Here is a 17,152-nt window from a genome sequence, read left to right as displayed (position 1 = left end):
TGGGGGGAGGGGGGGATAAGAGAATAGCTGCAGCATTTCGAGATAGTGGCTGATGTCAAGATTGGGCGAGAACTGCAGATTATTAGAGCATGAGTGCATAGCCGCAACTGGAATCCTGTCCACTTTAGGAAGGTTGTCACTTCCCAGGCAGTCACCGATGCCAATGTTACTAGCAGAGATCAATAAGTGAGATGCGACACCATCTGACATTCAGCCGCCACAGGAAGTGGTTCGGCAATTCAAGGATCGACACGGAGGGCCAGGGCCGGACCTGAGCGGGGGTCCATCCACGGCACGGCTCGTATTGACGAGAGGGGTGAATATGCACGTCGGAATTACACATCACGCCTGCAGCATCTCGTCGGTGCAACGTGCCACTGGCCTTGCCGTGGGGCCATGAGAAAAAGAAGATAAAAAAAAATAAAAATAAAAAAGAAAAGAGAGAAGGAAAGAAAAAGGAAGCAGTCCAATCTACATGACGATTGACGCCAGCCCACGTCGAGTCAGGCCAAGTCACGACAAGTCAGGTTCACAGCCGTTGCTCATCTTTGGCGGGGTACATGAAGCAGCCGGCTTGCTGCATGCCTACCTTATCAATCAAATCGAGCTGATTGCCGACGGTGATTGAGCCACCTCTTCTGCGCTGGCTGCTTAACCCCATTCTTTTTTTTTGCGTCGATCGTCGTCTTTTGGGGCCGTCATACAACAATCCTTCAAGATGTGGCCTCGCAACCCGCTGCTCTATCTTCTGTTTGGCATAGTCGTTGAGGCAATCAGTCGTTCCCCTTACCCGACCTCAGTGCCCTCACCCAAGCCATCGTCCTTTGTCGTGCCAACATGGGACATCCACACTTCGCCGCAAGATGGGGAAGCCATTGCCCAGCTGTCTCTGCCTGGTGCCAATATCACGGATTGGCATCATATTAGCACCTCTCGATGCACCCTCATGGGCTGTTTGCTGCATGCCGGAGTATACGACGACTCCAAGCTGTTCTTCTCGGACAACCTCAAATCGTTCAACCGCGCCCAGTTCGCCGTTCCTTGGTTATATCGAAACGAGTTCAAGCTCACCCCCAGGCCGGGCCAGCACCACTTCCTCAAGACCAACGGCATCACCTCGAAGGCCGACATCCTGCTTAATGGCCACAGCGTCACTACTAAAGACTTCCAGGTCGGATCGTACGCGGGCCACGAGTACGAGATCACGGAGCTGGTGAATCGGGGCACCAACGGGCTGCTGATCCAGGTGTACCCGACAGATTACAACTACGACTTCGCCCTGGGGTTCGTGGATTGGAACCCGTACCCGCCTGACAACGGCACAGGTGTTTGGCGGGACGTGGTCGTCAGGCAGACTGGCCCCGTGGCCTTGGAGCCGCTGAGAGTGGTCACAGACTTCGAGCTGCCCGTTGGAAAGGGAGCGGCGAACGTGACGCTGAAGGCTACAGCTCGAAACTTGGAAAATCGCAACTTGACCTTTGCTGCACAGAGCACTATCCTGGCTAAGTCCGGAGGCGCCCCTACTGTTAAGACGCAATCTGTGACTCTAGGCCCATACCGGTCGGTGGACGTCACGTTGACCACGACCCTCACCCGCCCGTCCATCTGGTGGCCAAAGGCTTGGGGTGGCCAACCTCTCTACAGCGGGAAGATCTCCGTTTTGACGGAAAACAGCAGCGTTTCGGACACGGTGGAGCAAAGCTTTGGAATCCGAAAGGTGACATCCTCCATCAACGCGCACAACGACACAATCTTCAGTATCAATGGCCACCCTTTCCAAGTTATCGGTGGCGGCTACAGCTCCGATATGTTCCTCCGATGGGACACGGCCAAGTTTGAGGCACAAGCACATTACATGCTGGACCTAGGCCACAATACTGTCCGGCTGGAGGGCAAGATGGAACACCCAGAGCTCTATGGGGTGGCAGATCGGTTGGGCTTGATGGTATTGCCGGGTTGGGAGTGCTGCGACAAATGGGAAGCGTGGCAGTATAACAATGACCTGGCAGTGAAGTCGGACTGGGCAGCGCACGATTATGGAATCGCGAATGCCAGTATGCGCCATGAGGCGGCCATGTTACAGTCACATCCTAGCCTGCTAGGCTTCTTAGTGGGGAGTGACTATTGGCCAGACGACAATGCCACCGCCATCTACATGGATGCATTCAAGAGGACTGACTGGCAGAACCCGATCGTTGCATCCGCATCCAAGAGGAGCTACCCGGCCGCTTTGGGTCCCGGAGGCATGAAGATGGATGGTCCATACGACTGGGTACCCCCCAACTACTGGTATGATGCGGAACCCTCGGAAGATCGGCTAGGTGCCGCGTTTGGTTTCGGGTCCGAGCTCGGTGCAGGCGTTGGAACACCGGAGTTTGGTAGTCTGGAGAAATTCTTGGCCAAGGAAGACTTGGACGATCTTTGGAAGAAGCCTGAAAAGGGGTTATATCACATGTCCACCAACGTGTCGTCGTTCTATGACCGGAAGATTTACAATGAGGCGTTGTGGAAGCGCATGGGTGCACCCACGTCACTGGATGACTATCTCATGAAAGCCCAGATGATGGACTACGAGGCGACCAGGGCCCAGTTCGAAAGCGTCTCTGCGTTCTGGAGCAAGAAACGCCCAGCTACTGGCCTCATATACTGGATGCTTAACAACGCATGGCCAAGCCTGCACTGGAACTTGTTCGACTACTACATGCGCCCTGCGGGATCATACTTCGGAGCCAAGGTCGGCGCGAGACCGGAGCATGTGGCATTCGACTATGCGTCCAAGGAGCTGTATCTTATCAACCATTCTATCGACCGTCGCGGCCCGCGGATCGTCAATGTTGATATCGTTGGTCTACATGGCGAGAAGCTTGCAAGCACGACCGTCCGAGCTCGGACTGAGCCGAACAAGAGCAAGTCGGTCCACAAGCTCCCGCCTCTGAAGGGTGCAACCGATGCCGACTTTCTCCGCGTGGTCCTGACGGATGAGAAGAGGCAGACGCTGAGCCGAAACATATACTGGATTGCCAAGACTGTCGATCAACTGGACTGGGACAATTCAGACTGGTTCTACACGCCCGTCACCAAGTATGCAAACTACAGCGCCCTCAACCAGGTGCAGGCCGCTGAAGTTACCACCACTGTGACTCCCTCCAAAGGTGGCTTGAATAGCTCTACCGGACACGATGTTCTGCTGGAGAACCATTCCGCGGTGCCGGCGGTTTTCGTGTCGTTGAATTTGGTGGACGGGGCTGGTGGGGATGTGGCGCCTGTTTTCTGGTCTGATAACTATGTGACGCTCTTGCCTCATGAGAAACTAACCCTTCGTGTCACGTCCCGGGCTAAGGGGGCGGCAGCTGTTCAGGTGCAAGGGAAGAACGTCGCGCCAGTGACGGTTGCACTTGGATAGCATTTATGGGTTCAGGGACCGTCTAGTATAAAAGATGGAATCAGTTGATTATTAAATCAGGAGCCCCTATTACGCATCACCCAAACCTCAACGAATTTCACTTCGGTTCCCTTTCATAATGATTCTATGAAACAAAGGCTGGATTTCTATCGAAAAGGCATCTTGGTTTTTGATACCAAGAATACTCCTAATATACGTACACGAAGTTTGGGTTCTCCTTGTCCGTCAAGTCCGTAAACCCCGTCGCGTTCAAGTCCTTCGTGACATCGTTCCCGGCGGCCCGAAGCTCCCCGCGCCGCCTCTCCTTGCGCCTGTTCTCCCACTTGAAGGCGAAGCGCAGGACGAAGAAGAGGACGAACTCGATGCAGTTGGCGACGAGCAGCGAGCCGATGCCGAGGGGGTACGAGGGCGCCTGCTCCGTCTTGTAGAAGAAGGGGCTGGCGATGTTGCCGATGCAGGCGCCGAACCAGATCATGCCCGAGACGATCATCTTCTTGGACTGGCCGCCCGTGTTGGAGGTGATGAGGGAGAGGGAGATGACGAAGGAGGCTTGGTAGGAGCCGGTTAAGTAGCTAGTTGGACGTCTGTTAGCACAAGTTCAGGGGGTAGGTAAATCCACACTTACAAGCAGATCAGGCGCCCGACATAAGCGTCGCCAGGCGCCAAGAGGAACCCGAGCGCGCCCGCGATGGTCGGCAGCATGAAGAGGGCGCACACGAGCGTGCGGCTGTTCGGGGGCATGTACCGGTTCGCGAGCGCGCCGAGCCCGATCCAGACGACGACGAAGACGCCCTGCGGGATCCCGAGCAGGGCCGTCTCGAGCGTGCCGAAGCCGAGCCCCCGGATGACGAGGGTGGAGAAGTTGGAGATGCCGCCGTTGGGCACGTTGGACACGAAGCCGAGCAGGGTGAAGAGCCAGGTCTTGTAGTCGCCCAGGTAGGCCTCGCGGACCTGGCCCCAGTGGACGCGGCGCTGCTCGATGCCGGTCTGGTTCCGCCGCATGCGCGCGATCATGAGGAGCTTCTCGTCGTGAGAGAAGCCGCGGATCGTGCGTGGGGAGTTGGGGAGCAGCAGGGCCAGGACGAGGGCCCAGGTCGCGCAGAAGGCGCCGACGACGATGAATTCGTAGCGCCAGGCGGCTAGGGCGCCTTGGATGTGGCCGATGCCGTAGCCTAGAGGGTTGTATTGTCAGTTCTCCTTTGGCCGCCGTCTTGTCATTGTGCAAGGGTGTGATGATAGTGGGATTTACCGATGAGGCCGCCCCCGGCGACGCCGATGCCGTTCCAGATGTACCAGGCCGCGATGCGCGACGGCTGCTCGGCGCGAGTGTAGTACATGGACGTGACGAGCATGAAGGCCGGGTCGGCGATGGCCTCGAAGGCGCCCGAGAGGATGCGCAGGGCGAGGAGGCCGGCGAAGTTGCGTGCGGCGGCCTGGGCCATGAGCAGGACGCCCCACATGAGGATGTTGAAGGCGAGGTAGGAGGCCGGCGGGCAGCGCTGCATGATGAGGTTGGACGGGATGGCCCAGACGAGCCAGCCGAAGTAGAAGCAGCTCGAGAGCCAGGAGTACTCCTCGGCTTGGAGGCGGAGGCCGTCCTTGAGGCCGAAGATGGCGGCGTAGGACCTGCGAAAGGGGGGGCTCCTGTTAGCTATCCGTGCACCAACGAAGAACTAAGCCAGGGAGGGGGTAAGGGAGGGCAACGTACAGAGTCGTCTTGTCGACATAGTAGAAGAAGTAGCAGATGCCGAGCAGCGGCAGGATCCGCATGTCGAGCTTGCGGACGAGCCTCTTCTCCTCGGCCTGGTCGATGGACTCGTCATTGGGATAGCGAATCAGGGCCTCGAGGTACATCTCCGGATGTTGCTGCTGGATGTCTACATGATGCGCCTGCGCCTTGTCGACGCCGCCATATTCGACGTGGCCCGCATCGCTAGCAGGCGACTTCACGTCGATGGCTTCTGACGTCATGGCAATGCGAGTGATCTCAGGGGCTTCGAAGCTCCTATCGTCGTCGTCGTCGTCGTCGTCGTTGTCGATGGACACAGCGGTGAGTCCGGTCGTAATGATGAAGTACTCAAACGTACCCCCTCTCCTCCAATCGCTTATCTCCGCGCTCTCTATATCTCCTGAAGTGTTACGATAGCCTTCCGGGACCGGCAGATGTGCCGATGGGTCAATGACACCTGCATGATGAGTTGGGGGAAGTTAGGGTCGACCTGCGGGGAAATCCTCCGGGGAACGAATGGCGTGGGGAGAAAAAGGGAGAGTGTCTGTTTCGGGTATATTTTCCCACCAATGAAAGTGCATGATATCAAGGACGGCGACATACGCAGTTCCACAGCTTGCATACACAGGACATCATTGAAAGAAACTCTCATTTAGGAGCCAGGTTTACATAGGAATAAACGCCAGATACGATTCGCCAGCGCAGCAAAATCATGATACCGTATTCCTTCTAGAGAACTGCTAAATTAGACAAAATGCCCGCTGTCGACCCCTGAATCCCCCAAAACGCCTAGGGACAGGTATTAACCACGCTTTTACTCTATGGTTGGGGAGGAGGGGCCCTCCAAGAGCCTCTAAAGTTGTGCCTCAGCAGTGCATTCGGGAATGGTGCCGTCATTTGTACTATTCGAATGTGGCTGACCCATGCCGAAGCCGTCGATGGGCAATACCAGGATGTCGCCGTAGAGTCTGGGCTTCGTCATCCCTGAGAGACCGCGCAGACTCTGGACGGATGAGTCGGCAAGTTGAATCTGCTCGAGGACCATGCCGGTCCACGCCGCTGGCCCCGTCGTGTTCATGGTCTCGAAACTGGAAGCCTGGAGGGCTGCAACGGTCGTGCCGTGTGCGGCTGCCGTCGCTTTCAGGGACGTGATGGCTCTGTCTACCATCCTAATGAAAAGGGGATGCCCGGGAGCCGCCGCGATCGTCCATTGGCAGAACTGCAAACGACACGCTTAGTAAATGCTTTCGAGAATCGCTAAAATAATGACGGTCGACTTACCTGCAGGTCATGTGGTATATCGACCCAGTTGGGCCCGTCGAGCTTGTCGAACTCGATCCCGACAATGACACGCGCCCGGTCTCGGAACTCCTCGGGGGCCCATCGGTCAATTGGCTGGAAGCAAACCGTATCTGTGTCTGTATAGACGCCACCCTCGACGGACAGGATCAGGTACCGGAGCAGGTCCGACTTGAGCCCGGGGTTCTTGAGCTGCTGGTACGCCCGCCGTATCGTCCAGTTGGAAACGAAGTTGTTCCTCACGAAGCGGTCGGCGGCGTCGAGGCCCACGAGGGTGTACTGGTGGTCCGGGTTCATGGCGATCCACGAGGCCGTGTCGCCGAGCGCCTCATGGTTGATCCCGCCCGTCTTGCCGGTCTTGACGTCGCGCGGGGTCAGGAAGATCTGCCAGATCTTGGGCGGGATCAGGTCGGGCGTCTCGGCCGGGACGTGCTTCTCGCGGTAGCTGAAGACCTCCTCGTAGTCGGTGATGTGGGGGGCGCTCCGGGGCGCGAACGTCAGCAGGCCGTAGAGGGCTATGAACACGACCGAGATGACGAGGCAGAGGCCGCGCGCGTTGAAGAGCGATTTGGAGAGCATGGCGACTCACTCTACTCTGGCACGACGATGGGGTGCTAGGTTGTTGGCATGGATACACGTCTGGATTCAAGTACGATTTTCTCCTATCCGAAGGAATTTTCAGAAGCGAGAGGGTTACCTATGCTCAAACCCACCACCAAGTCGGGTGGTTGGAATGTGAATCAGCAACATGTGAACCCTCTTATATCAGCCCAGTCGGAGTTATGGAAAATGCAAATAAATCGCATTCCAGGCTCTGCGTGGAGACCATCTTTTATCACACTTTGGCCGACTAAGGGTAACGGTAGATATTTATACAACGGCAACTCTATTTCGGTGAGCCTTTTGTCGTTTAAGATGCAACCCCCTCTGGCTGACCCCCCCCCTCACTGACCCCCCTAAAATAGATGTAAAAATCAACAACAACAGCAATAGATAGGTCAATTGAGCAACACACACTGCATTTTAAGGTCTGTTTCGGCTCGTGCGCACTACAATAGAGTCACCCTCACCACCAGCTCGATTTGCATCAATTTCCACCACCTCACCGGCGCCCCTTTTCGGCCTTTTCCTTAGCCTTCCTTCTCTGACGTCCTCTTGAACCTCCCTGATGTTTGCCATATAAACAAAGCCCTCATTAGGGTCCTCATCGACCTTCCTCCTCTTCTAAGCCCTTGTTTTCTCTAGATCTGCCTCCAGACCGGCCTTTTCCTGCTCCAACCGGCCGATCCGAGCCGTCAAATCATTAACACTCTTACCGAGCTTCTTCCACAGCAACCTTCTAGTTAGATCACCGGTGGTGACCTCTACACCAAGCATCGCAGCCCCTAAATCTTTAACCTGCCGGCTGTTTTTCGGCGTCTCGATCCTTCCAGCCTTCGGTTCGGCCGGCTGGCGCGCATCCTCGGCGGCAATAGCCTCGTCAATGGCTCGCACCATATTGGAACGCCGGAGCCTATTATTCATCGGCTTTTCGATATTAAAAGGGTAGATGCCAGTTACTGCCTATCCACTAGCGATGACCTTAGGGGTAAAGGCTACTTTGCGTGCTTTAGCCCAGGCTCGAAAGAAGTCCCCCTTCCTAACGTAGCTATCATTAGTAATGGCGCATACTAAATCGAGCTCCCTCCGGAACCTCCTTTTCAGGACCCCAAAACAGCCAACATCCAAAGGCTGGAGCACATAGGAACTATGTGGTAGTAAGTAAAGGAGCCACACCTTAGCCTCCAACGCCGCCAGCATAAAGTCATCGTCGATATAACTTCCATATCCATCAAAAATTAAGAGCCTCCATTGGTTAAGGTCATCAGGCTTCGTCAAAGGGATAAAGATCTTTCTCAGCCACTTCAAGGCTATAAAATTAAAAGTCCATCCTTTTGGTAACGCCTTAAAGGCCTAGTCCTTATACTCGCAGTTAACCTCGTCCTCCTCTTAAAGGAACCACTATTACTAGACCGAGGGGGTATGCTACTAATAATAGCAGTGTTAAGCCGATCAAAAAACCCTCGCACAGCCCCGTTTAATGTGCATACGAAACGCCGGAAATCCATCGCTTTGGCACGCACGGTCCTAAGGGCCGGATAACGTCTTAAAAAACGGTGCACCCATCGTTTACCGATGAGGTGATCGACCCCTTTTACAAGGAGGATACGCTGAGCGTACATGCGAAACAGCCGGTGCGTTGGTACGTAGCCTAGGCTAGCCTGGAAAAGGGCCCATTTAGCCAAAAAAGTCTCTTCGGCAGGGGTGAACAACTACAGAGCCTCATACTTCTCTTTTTTACTAGGGTTCTCCTTGATTCGGTTGCGAAGGGTGCCCCTGTTGACGTTGTGGTCTTTGGCCGCACGGTTGATGCTTCCGCCGGCCAGCACGGCCTGGACCGCCTGCGCAATGCGTACTTCTTTAGTCATGTTGGTGGTGGTGAAAAGAGGAAAAAAAGAGGAAGAGATTGATCTACTTCAATTGGGAGACGAGTAAGATTTGACCCCTTTATATACTGTTGTTGTTGCTCAGGGGCTCTAGAATCATCTGAAATCAGGAGGGGTCAGCCAGAGGGGGTTGCATCTTACTGGGTCCACCTGGTATGAGTTCCAGGACTATATTTCATGTAACTTCTTGCTACCGGCGAAAGGTAAAGGGCCTCTTAAGTTTCTTTCGCTTGGCAATTGCGGTTCAGTATTGCTGGCATCCTGGATTTCATGCCACATCCAGCTTGTTTTATCTTTTTGTCTTCGCAAGAACTACAAAAGGGTTGATGGTTGGATTACCATTGCGCCAATTCACCAATGAGACAAACAATGTACAATGTCCCGAGGGTTCAGAGAATTTGAAGGTTTGAAGAATGGCGGTAGGTAGGATCAAGCCGTCAGACTCAGGGGGCAAGTGTTGGGAATGGTAGATCTATTGGTTTTAGACAGGCGAGGGGGCCTAGTTGGAGAGCCAGACTCCCTGCGATGCCCATACTACTACTGAGCAAGGGATGATGCCTCGAAGAGGAACGGGGCGTCAATAGCTCCCTCAAGCTACGGTACGCCACGTCTATTTATAGAAACATATGCAAGCCAACTGCTACTGGCTCGACATTGCGCTGATGTTTATATACAGTTGGTGGGGTACATAATTGCCCCCTTTTTCATGTTGCTAAGGATGTCACCGGGTCCCGCAAGCGTGCGTTCACCTATAACTTATCTGCCATCATATCCTGCGAGATTGCGGAACCACGTTGACCTGATCGTTGCCAGCTTTGTGTCAATATCCAGCACTGTGCATGCCTTTGCACTTCGAGCTGTCCCCGCGGGGATTCGCCGTGGCGCGAATAAAACAAATACACATCAGCCTGGTAGAATGAATACCCTTGCTCTCGCATGTCTTTGCGTCGATCTTTGGTCGGATGACCCGAGAGTGTCTCGGATGGCCCTCGAACAAGCCACAGCCAAGCCACGTTTAGACTTTTGTTTGCTTCCAGCCCAAGTGAAACCGCGAGAAAACTCTGCCCGCTGATCATTCATTCTCGTTAATTACTTATCAAAATCGCCATGTCGGGATCTCGGCCATCACAACTGCTCCAACGGGAGCGGGAGTATGCTGAAGACCCACGGCCAGCAAAGCAGGCCAGAAGAGAGGAGGGCCAAATGGAAGTGAGCCAGGGGCCACACAAAGCCGGGATGCCATCATCCACGCCCCGAAGCTTCCCAGATGCAGACGAGTACATCAACTCCCCGATCAAAGCACTGACGAATCCCTCGATGCTTGAGGTGGTGAATGAACTTGGGTTCCATCAAGTTCGCTGCCCTTCGGGCGTAATTAGCGAGTTTCATCTCGACTCGCTGATCATCGCCGTCGACGGCGCCTGCCCGGGCAACGGCAGCCCCAAAGCTACGCGCTCCGGCGGGGGCATCTACTTCGGGGACGGCATGCCCACCAACACGACCTGCTGCGACTACAAATCAAACTTAGCCTTCTCGGTGCCGGACCACCCCAAATACCCCCACACCAGCCAGCGGGCGGAGCTCCACGCCGCGATCGGCGCCCTCATCAAGGCGCGCTTCTACGTGAAGCATGGGAGGCAGTACCGCTGCGGCGACAAATGCGCGAAGCCCTGCGCGGTGAAGCACATTGTGCTGAAGACGGACTCGGCCTACCTGGTCGACGGAATCACCCGCCATATTCAAAGCTGGCGATACAACGGCTGGCGGAAATCGAACGGCAAGGAGGTCCGCAACCGATGGCTTTGGGCATGGTTGGAGGGGCTCGTCGAGGAGTACAAGGCCGAGGGAGTGGGTGTCGACTTTTGGAAGGTACCCAGGGAACTGAATCGTGAGGCGGATAAGCTGGCTAACATTGGTTTGGGAATGGGTCTGACCCGGACGATGAAAGGCTTCAAGTGAGACAGCAACGGACTCTAGTAAGGTCATTAAGGCTGAAATTTGGGGCAAGAGAAGTCAAGTAGTACGCCGGTATTAGTGAAAAAAGGATATCCTGAAAGGAGTCGAATATCTATTATTCGAATGGCGCAGGATATTATTGATGATTGTAGAATACATCTTCTTTTATCATGATAAACTAAGATCACGTGCCTTTGTATCTTGGGATAAAGGCCAACGTGCAATGCTGGTTCAGACGTTGTGCTTCGGCCATATTTCCACTCTGGAGACGCTGTACTCGGTGATGACCTGGATGGTCCTCAAAGACTCATCACTGTGCCCCGGGCGCCACCCTCTGCCTTTGTTCGCGAGCATCATGTCCTCGTCACTCTCGCTTAGTGGCAAGCGCCTCGTGCTACCGCGGACCAACGTCCGTGACAGCCGGCGAGCAGCACCCTCCTGATACCCGCAGGAGTGCATCTCCTGGCCCCCTCCGCTGATCTTAACGCTCCGATAGCCGTCGCTGGTGCCGCCTGTTTCACGTCCATAGTAAGTGGTATTGCCCGAGTGCATGGTCTGGACCAAATCGCTATCCCGCGAGGTCGACTTGAGGAACAGGGGCCGCAGGCAGGGGATGGACACGGTGGCGGCGGCGGCGAGGAACTCGCGGGAGGCCCAGAAGGCCGATTGGAGGTTCTGGTTCGGGGACTGGAGCGAGTAGTAGGAGCGCAGGATGGAGGCGGCCGTGGCGAAGAGGCCGGAGAGGAATAGGGGGCAGAGCAGCAGTTTGTGCTTCGTCGGGAGCTGGAGCTTGATCAGGACCGGGACTGGCAGCACGCAGCAGAGCATGTCGGTGCTGTTAGATACGACGAGTAAGCGAATGGGAAGAATGAATGTGTTTAGGAGAGAGTGTGTAAGTAAAAACTAGGTAAGTACTTACACAAGGTCGAGGGTCCCTATGATGTAGTAGTTGAGCTTCCGGGTGGTGCACTGCTCCCCAGGGAAGGGAAAGACCTGCCAGGAGTGGTGCACGGGCAGGCATCCCAACAACTGGGTGAGAATGGAAGCCACGTAGCCTGCCGCGGTGAAGAGGGCCACGTATCTGACTGCGGTCATCTCGCTCGGGAGTCCGGCGCAGAGACGAGCGAAGAAGGAGAGCGCGGTGGCTTTGATGCACCAGACGTACGCCACGTAGGAGATCCAGGACACGAATATCACTTGACCGCCGCGCTCGTAGGTTGCGTACTGGTCGCTAGGAACCGCTGCCGCCGTCTCGGGCGTGAGGCCGACGTTGGATGGCATCGTGAGGGCGTAAAAAGCGCAGGCTGTGTAGACGGCCCACACGGCCTAGCGTACAGATGCACCCGAAAGATCAGCTTCACTCACTCGATCCAAAGGGAGGCAAACGTTACCATGGCAAGTCCAGTGAAGTAATCGTCAAGAGCGAATCCTCGCAGCCCTACCGTCTTGTACCGCGACACAAGGCGTAGGAGCAGGAACGCATTCCCAACGGCGTATTCAGCCCATAGCTCCTTCAGGTATGCTTCTACCACGACCTGTTGGTCCGCCATAGTTGCGAAGTGAAGCTTGAACCAAGATAGATGAATAAATGTTAGATAAAGAATGTCAAAGTTTCAGAGAACAACAGCAGCGACCGCATTGGGACAGCGGCAACATCCCGTCAGCTACTTAACTGGGATGTCTCCATTCTTTTATGCGTACCACCAAGGTCGAGATGCCAGTCTACGTCCAATGTGACTGCTCAAACCGGCAAGCGGCGGTGTGCATTTGGAAACAACTTGAAAGCTGAGGCTGGGATCGAAGTGATGATACAGTCTTGTTGGAAATCTCATGGTGAACGATCCGGATCCTGGGTTAGATCAGGGCCGATCGTGCCATTGCCATCGGAGCCGGCAGATGATGGGTGTTGCAAAAATCCAGAGAAGGCTAGCCGAAAAGTACACATCACAAACCGTATATCCATTCGCCAGTTGCCGTAATGCTGCAACGTCTCGCCCCTCACTACCCCCGTCCAGTGCAACTGTGGCGCTCTGGGTATTGGTCCGGGATGCCCCCCCCCGGTGCTGTCTGATCGACCATTCAACACCAGCAAGCAGCTCTTTGAGCAAAGCCTCAATCAATTATCGCGTCTCTTTCGCGCTCTCTCTTAACCTACAGCAGTTGCTCAAGCCGTACGTGGCGTGGGAAATGTTCCATTGAAGACATTCGGCCGCTTCCAAGCAGCCAAGTCCGTCTGCTGCGCCACGCCTCCAGCTTTCTCAATGCGGTGGCCATGAAGGGTAATGGCTTGGATTTGACTAATTACGATATTTAACGAACCTCTACTACTAGTCTGTCGATATGGTGACATCGGTTTTGCGCACAATTCCCTTGCGGCTGGAGCAATCATCGTCAAGTGCCTCCCATCCGTTCGTGCGCGGGCCAACCTGAGCAGAGGCGCGGTAATCGTTTTTCAACGGCGTCAGCTTGAAAGGACGCCCCTCCAAGTTTTCATCCTGGGACCAGACGTTAGTTAGCACAACCGGAATGCTATAGACGACGTACTTGGAATGAATCCAGGCTCACCTTGGGGTTACTGCGTTCACTCGCCGAACCATAATACGACCGGAACAGCTTCCGCAAGGGCGGCAGCGAACAGGCGATGATCCCCAGACTGTTCTCGGTGATGGAGCACATGATAATAACGGCAACATGGTCTGAGCCAATATTAGTACCGATGCAAGCCATGTCTGAGGATCTACTCACACAACAGGTTGTTGGGGTACTTGGCAGCGTCCCAATACTTGAGATAAGGCATGCGGACACACGTTGCAATGCTCGCCAGTATTCCCAGACCGAGAATCGCGACAACGGATACCTTTGCCCGGCGTGGCATCTGGAGACCGGCCACGATGAAGAACGGGATGATGGCGCAGGCCCAATCGGTGGCCATCTGGATGGACGAAACGACGTAGCTTACGGTCGTGAGCGTGATGACCTTTTGGCATGTGCCTCTGTTGACAGTCGGATGGTCAGTTCGATGATACACACAGGGGGAATACAAGCAAAGGAGACTCAATAAGCACCCACAACGCCGGATTCCAGTTGGCGGCGAAGGGCCTGCAGTTGGCAAACACAAAGGCCAACGCCCCTATAGCCACCACTACCATCAAGCACATGTAGAACGAGATGGAATACGTGATGCGTCTGCGTCGGTCGATGCGTATGCAAGTAATGCCAATGGCGCACTTCACTATGGTCGACGAGATGAAGTACAGCACCTCCCAGTAAATTATGTATTCGAAAGCACGCATCTGGTACAAGGGGTTGGGGATCTGCTCGTCGCGCGATCCGACGCCGTAGCGTACTGCACACACGCCAAATACGGTGGCCGGGATGTATGGAAACTGCGAGGCGAATGTTGGTTAGGCATTTGAAGATGGTCTGGCTAGTTCTGTAGCTATACAAGGGCGACTCACGAACCCGACAACTACTAGGTAGTCATCCGCCCCCCAAACTGCGTTGCCCACACGCGAGAAACCGGCACGCACCCAGATCCGGATAAGCACGACGATGGAGGTGATGACGCTGAGCAGGACCAGAACCGTTTCGGTAGCCAGGCCTAGGCCTTTCGGTGGCAGAGGTGGTAGAGTATACGCGAGGGCTGCCAATTCATCGCCAGACGGGGCGTCCTCCAAGCTGGCCATTGCCACTCATTCGGTGATTTTGAATGCCAGGAGAGAGAGAGCGCGCCCACAGAGTCGATTCACTAGGTGATTGCAAAGCGAGAAGTGACAACCAGAAAGATGCGGTGCGGGAGGATTGAAAACGAGCGAGGCACTCTGGGCCACATATTTCAATTTCTAGCGATGGCGAGAGAGGAAGACGTCGACCGCTCTCAAGACAACTTGATTGAGGGTGGCACAGTGGCACAGGGAAGATACGCCGCGACGGACGGCGCAGTTTCCGGAGCCTTGGCACTGAGGGTTGTGTTGCCTGTCAGTTGTCATTTCCGGGGGAAGGCCAGAACGCGTTCTTGGACGTCTACATCACTGATCGGCAGTCTCATCATCCTGGCACTTCGCCTTCCTTTTGTATGTGTAGATGCACCGGCCTGCCACCGGCTCGGAGCGTCAAATCATCTGCTGGAGTCCAACGGCTGTGGATTGGCGGGATCGTCGCCCCCTGGTTACCCGTCGGCCAAGAACTCCACATCTCGTACCACTCTGTGTTTTTGTTTGGTTGGGTTGCGGCACAGTCGCCGTTGGGTGCTGAGTCTAGCCAGAAGTGTAGATGGTGGCATAGAGCGGTCCGCACACACGACCAACCAGATATCCGAATGCAGTCCCCGCTCCGAGGATTGATAGGATGGGACAAGGCCCAGCCAAGATGTATGCTCACCCCCTGTGGGAAGAATTCCTGGCCAAGCACCACGTTTGTGCGGGGGGCGCGCGTGCGTAAGGTATAATGCCCATCCAATATAATCCAGTCTTCCCCCGGAGAACGTTGACATTACGAAAAAGCAATGCAGCAGCAGTCGCCAACGACACCATGTCGAATCCCTTTCTTTTGCTTCCAGTACCTGGCCTGGCTTTAATCCTGATCAGCATCGCACTCGTCTACCTGGTGACGAGCTCAGTCTACGCCATCACCCTCCATCCTCTCGCAAGCGTTCCCGGGCCGAAGCTATGCGCTATCAGTCGCCTGCCCTACTGGCTGGCCTACTTCCGAGGCGTTGACGTATACTGGCTGAACCGACTGCATCAGCGGCACGGGCCCGTCGTACGCTTTGGACCGACCGATCTCAGCTATACGGCGGCCGAGGCTTGGCAGGACATCCACGGGTTCGCCAAGGGCCAGCCCGAGAACCCAAAGGCCCCAGAGTTCTCGGTGCAGCCCGTCAATGGTACGTGGCAATGCAGGCTCTCTGGTGCAGTTCACCGGGCCATCGACTGACCGGCGACGACGGATCGCAGGCGTCCCGAGCATGCTCACAGCCACCTTCGAGGACCATGCCCGAGTCCGCAAGGCCTTCTCGCCCGCCTTCTCCGAGCGTGCTCTCAGAGCACAGGAGCCTCTGTTTCGCAAATAGTAAGTCGGGAAGTCCCAAGAGGCAAGACTAAGCCAACACAGGCTGTGAGATGTGACTAATAGACTCTTTCCATTCCAGTATCGACCTCCTGGCCCAAAAGATTGGCGAACTTGGCAAAGGCCAGCAGCCCCTGGAGCTGACCAGACTCCTCAACTTCACCACATTCGACATCATGGCAGAGCTGTGTTTTGGCTCCCCATTGGGCCTGCTGGAAAAGAATGAGTTCAGTCCCGTAAGGGTCATTACGCGCCCAACTCTTGCTACTTTGAGAGTCAGCGCTGACGAATAATATTATAACACTTTTGCAGTGGGTAGCATCCGTATTCCAAGGCGTCAAGATGTTACCTATCGTGTCGATGATATGCTACTATCCCCTGCTCAATGCCCTGTTTACCCGCTTCGAACCCAAGTCGGTCACGGAACAAAGAGTTACGCACTGCAAACACTCGGCGGATCGGGTCGACCAACGGTTACGTGAAGGATCCAATCAGCCAGACGTGTGGACACTGGTCTCGGAGGATACCGGCAAGTCCGATACAAAACTCTCGCTGAAGGAAATGCATTCGAATGCTGAGCTGTTCATGCTCGCTGGGTCGGAAACTACCGGTACGTACCTGCACGCCTGCGCCTCTCGCTTGTGATGTACACTGGGATCCGTGCTGATTCGCTATAAAGCTACCCTGCTCAGTGGTGTGATGTACTTGCTGCTGAAAGACGCTGCGGCTATGCTCCGTTTGTCCGAGGAGATACACACAAAATTTCAAAACGAAGAGGAAATCACGTTTTCCGGCGTTTCTAGTTTACCCTTCCTCAATGCCTGTCTGAAGGAAGCGCTCCGAGTGTACCCGCCAGTGCCGATCGGCTCCCCCAGAGTCGTTCCAGCGGGCGGCAAGTCCATCCTTGGGCGCTGGGCTCCCCCGGAGACGCGTGTCGCCGTGCACCATTACTCGACGTACTATTCCGAGGCCAACTTCAAGGACGCCGCGTCTTTCGTCCCCGAGCGCTGGCTCGGAGACCCTCGCTATGCCGATGATAACCAGGCAGCCCACGCCCCCTTTGGCTGGGGTCACCGCAACTGTTTGGGTCAGAAGTAAGTGCTCTGATGATGCCTGCCCCCTTAATCGCCCCCATCCATCCCCACTAACAGTAAATCTAGTATGGCCATGCACGAAATGCGACTCATCCTCGCGAGGCTGATATTCGCCTAC

The 17,152-nt window shown here is 55.2% G+C and overlaps 7 protein-coding genes across 7 annotated transcripts; 3 read left to right on the top strand and 4 right to left on the bottom strand.

Moving 5' to 3' along the window:
• Nucleotides 1-718: 718 nt before the first annotated feature.
• PG986_006822 (uncharacterized protein) lies at nt 719-3,403 on the top strand (the record flags this gene model as incomplete). Its single annotated transcript, XM_066843044.1, has 1 exon — nt 719-3,403. The coding sequence occupies one exon, from the start codon at nt 719-721 to the stop codon at nt 3,401-3,403; it is 2,685 nt and encodes an 894-aa protein (XP_066699156.1).
• A 187-nt stretch (nt 3,404-3,590) lies between these two features.
• PG986_006821 (major facilitator superfamily domain-containing protein) lies at nt 3,591-5,765 on the bottom strand (the record flags this gene model as incomplete). The annotated part of the gene is made up of 3 exons (XM_066843043.1): nt 3,591-3,714; nt 5,112-5,589; nt 5,759-5,765. 3 exons carry the CDS (start codon nt 5,763-5,765, stop codon nt 3,591-3,593), a joined length of 609 nt encoding a protein of 202 aa, XP_066699155.1.
• A 220-nt stretch (nt 5,766-5,985) lies between these two features.
• On the bottom strand, nt 5,986-7,010 carry PG986_006820 (Initiation-specific alpha-1 6-mannosyltransferase; the record flags this gene model as incomplete). The annotated part of the gene is made up of 2 exons (XM_066843042.1): nt 5,986-6,351; nt 6,414-7,010. 2 exons carry the CDS (start codon nt 7,008-7,010, stop codon nt 5,986-5,988), a joined length of 963 nt encoding a protein of 320 aa, XP_066699154.1.
• A 3,014-nt stretch (nt 7,011-10,024) lies between these two features.
• PG986_006819 (uncharacterized protein) lies at nt 10,025-10,876 on the top strand (the record flags this gene model as incomplete). The annotated part of the gene is made up of 1 exon (XM_066843041.1): nt 10,025-10,876. One exon carries the CDS (start codon nt 10,025-10,027, stop codon nt 10,874-10,876), a length of 852 nt encoding a protein of 283 aa, XP_066699153.1.
• A 228-nt stretch (nt 10,877-11,104) lies between these two features.
• On the bottom strand, nt 11,105-12,423 carry PG986_006818 (uncharacterized protein; the record flags this gene model as incomplete). The annotated part of the gene is made up of 3 exons (XM_066843040.1): nt 11,105-11,708; nt 11,793-12,199; nt 12,265-12,423. The coding sequence occupies 3 exons, from the start codon at nt 12,421-12,423 to the stop codon at nt 11,105-11,107; spliced, it is 1,170 nt and encodes a 389-aa protein (XP_066699152.1).
• Nucleotides 12,424-13,200: 777 nt separating this feature from the next.
• PG986_006817 (uncharacterized protein) lies at nt 13,201-14,559 on the bottom strand (the record flags this gene model as incomplete). The annotated part of the gene is made up of 5 exons (XM_066843039.1): nt 13,201-13,368; nt 13,418-13,569; nt 13,619-13,866; nt 13,943-14,259; nt 14,332-14,559. 5 exons carry the CDS (start codon nt 14,557-14,559, stop codon nt 13,201-13,203), a joined length of 1,113 nt encoding a protein of 370 aa, XP_066699151.1.
• Nucleotides 14,560-15,403: 844 nt separating this feature from the next.
• Nucleotides 15,404-17,038, top strand: PG986_006816 (uncharacterized protein; the record flags this gene model as incomplete). Its single annotated transcript, XM_066843038.1, has 5 exons — nt 15,404-15,758; nt 15,829-15,943; nt 16,023-16,176; nt 16,253-16,550; nt 16,620-17,038. The coding sequence occupies 5 exons, from the start codon at nt 15,404-15,406 to the stop codon at nt 17,036-17,038; spliced, it is 1,341 nt and encodes a 446-aa protein (XP_066699150.1).
• Between the last annotated feature and the right edge of the window lie 114 nt (nt 17,039-17,152).

This window comes from Apiospora aurea (genome assembly GCF_038362705.1).
Source record: "Apiospora aurea strain CBS 24483 chromosome Unknown utg000005l_segment0_segment0, whole genome shotgun sequence".
NCBI lineage: Eukaryota > Fungi > Ascomycota > Sordariomycetes > Amphisphaeriales > Apiosporaceae > Apiospora > Apiospora aurea.
The sequence above is the reverse complement of the archived record's forward strand: the minus strand, read 5'-3'. Positions and strand labels throughout refer to the sequence as shown.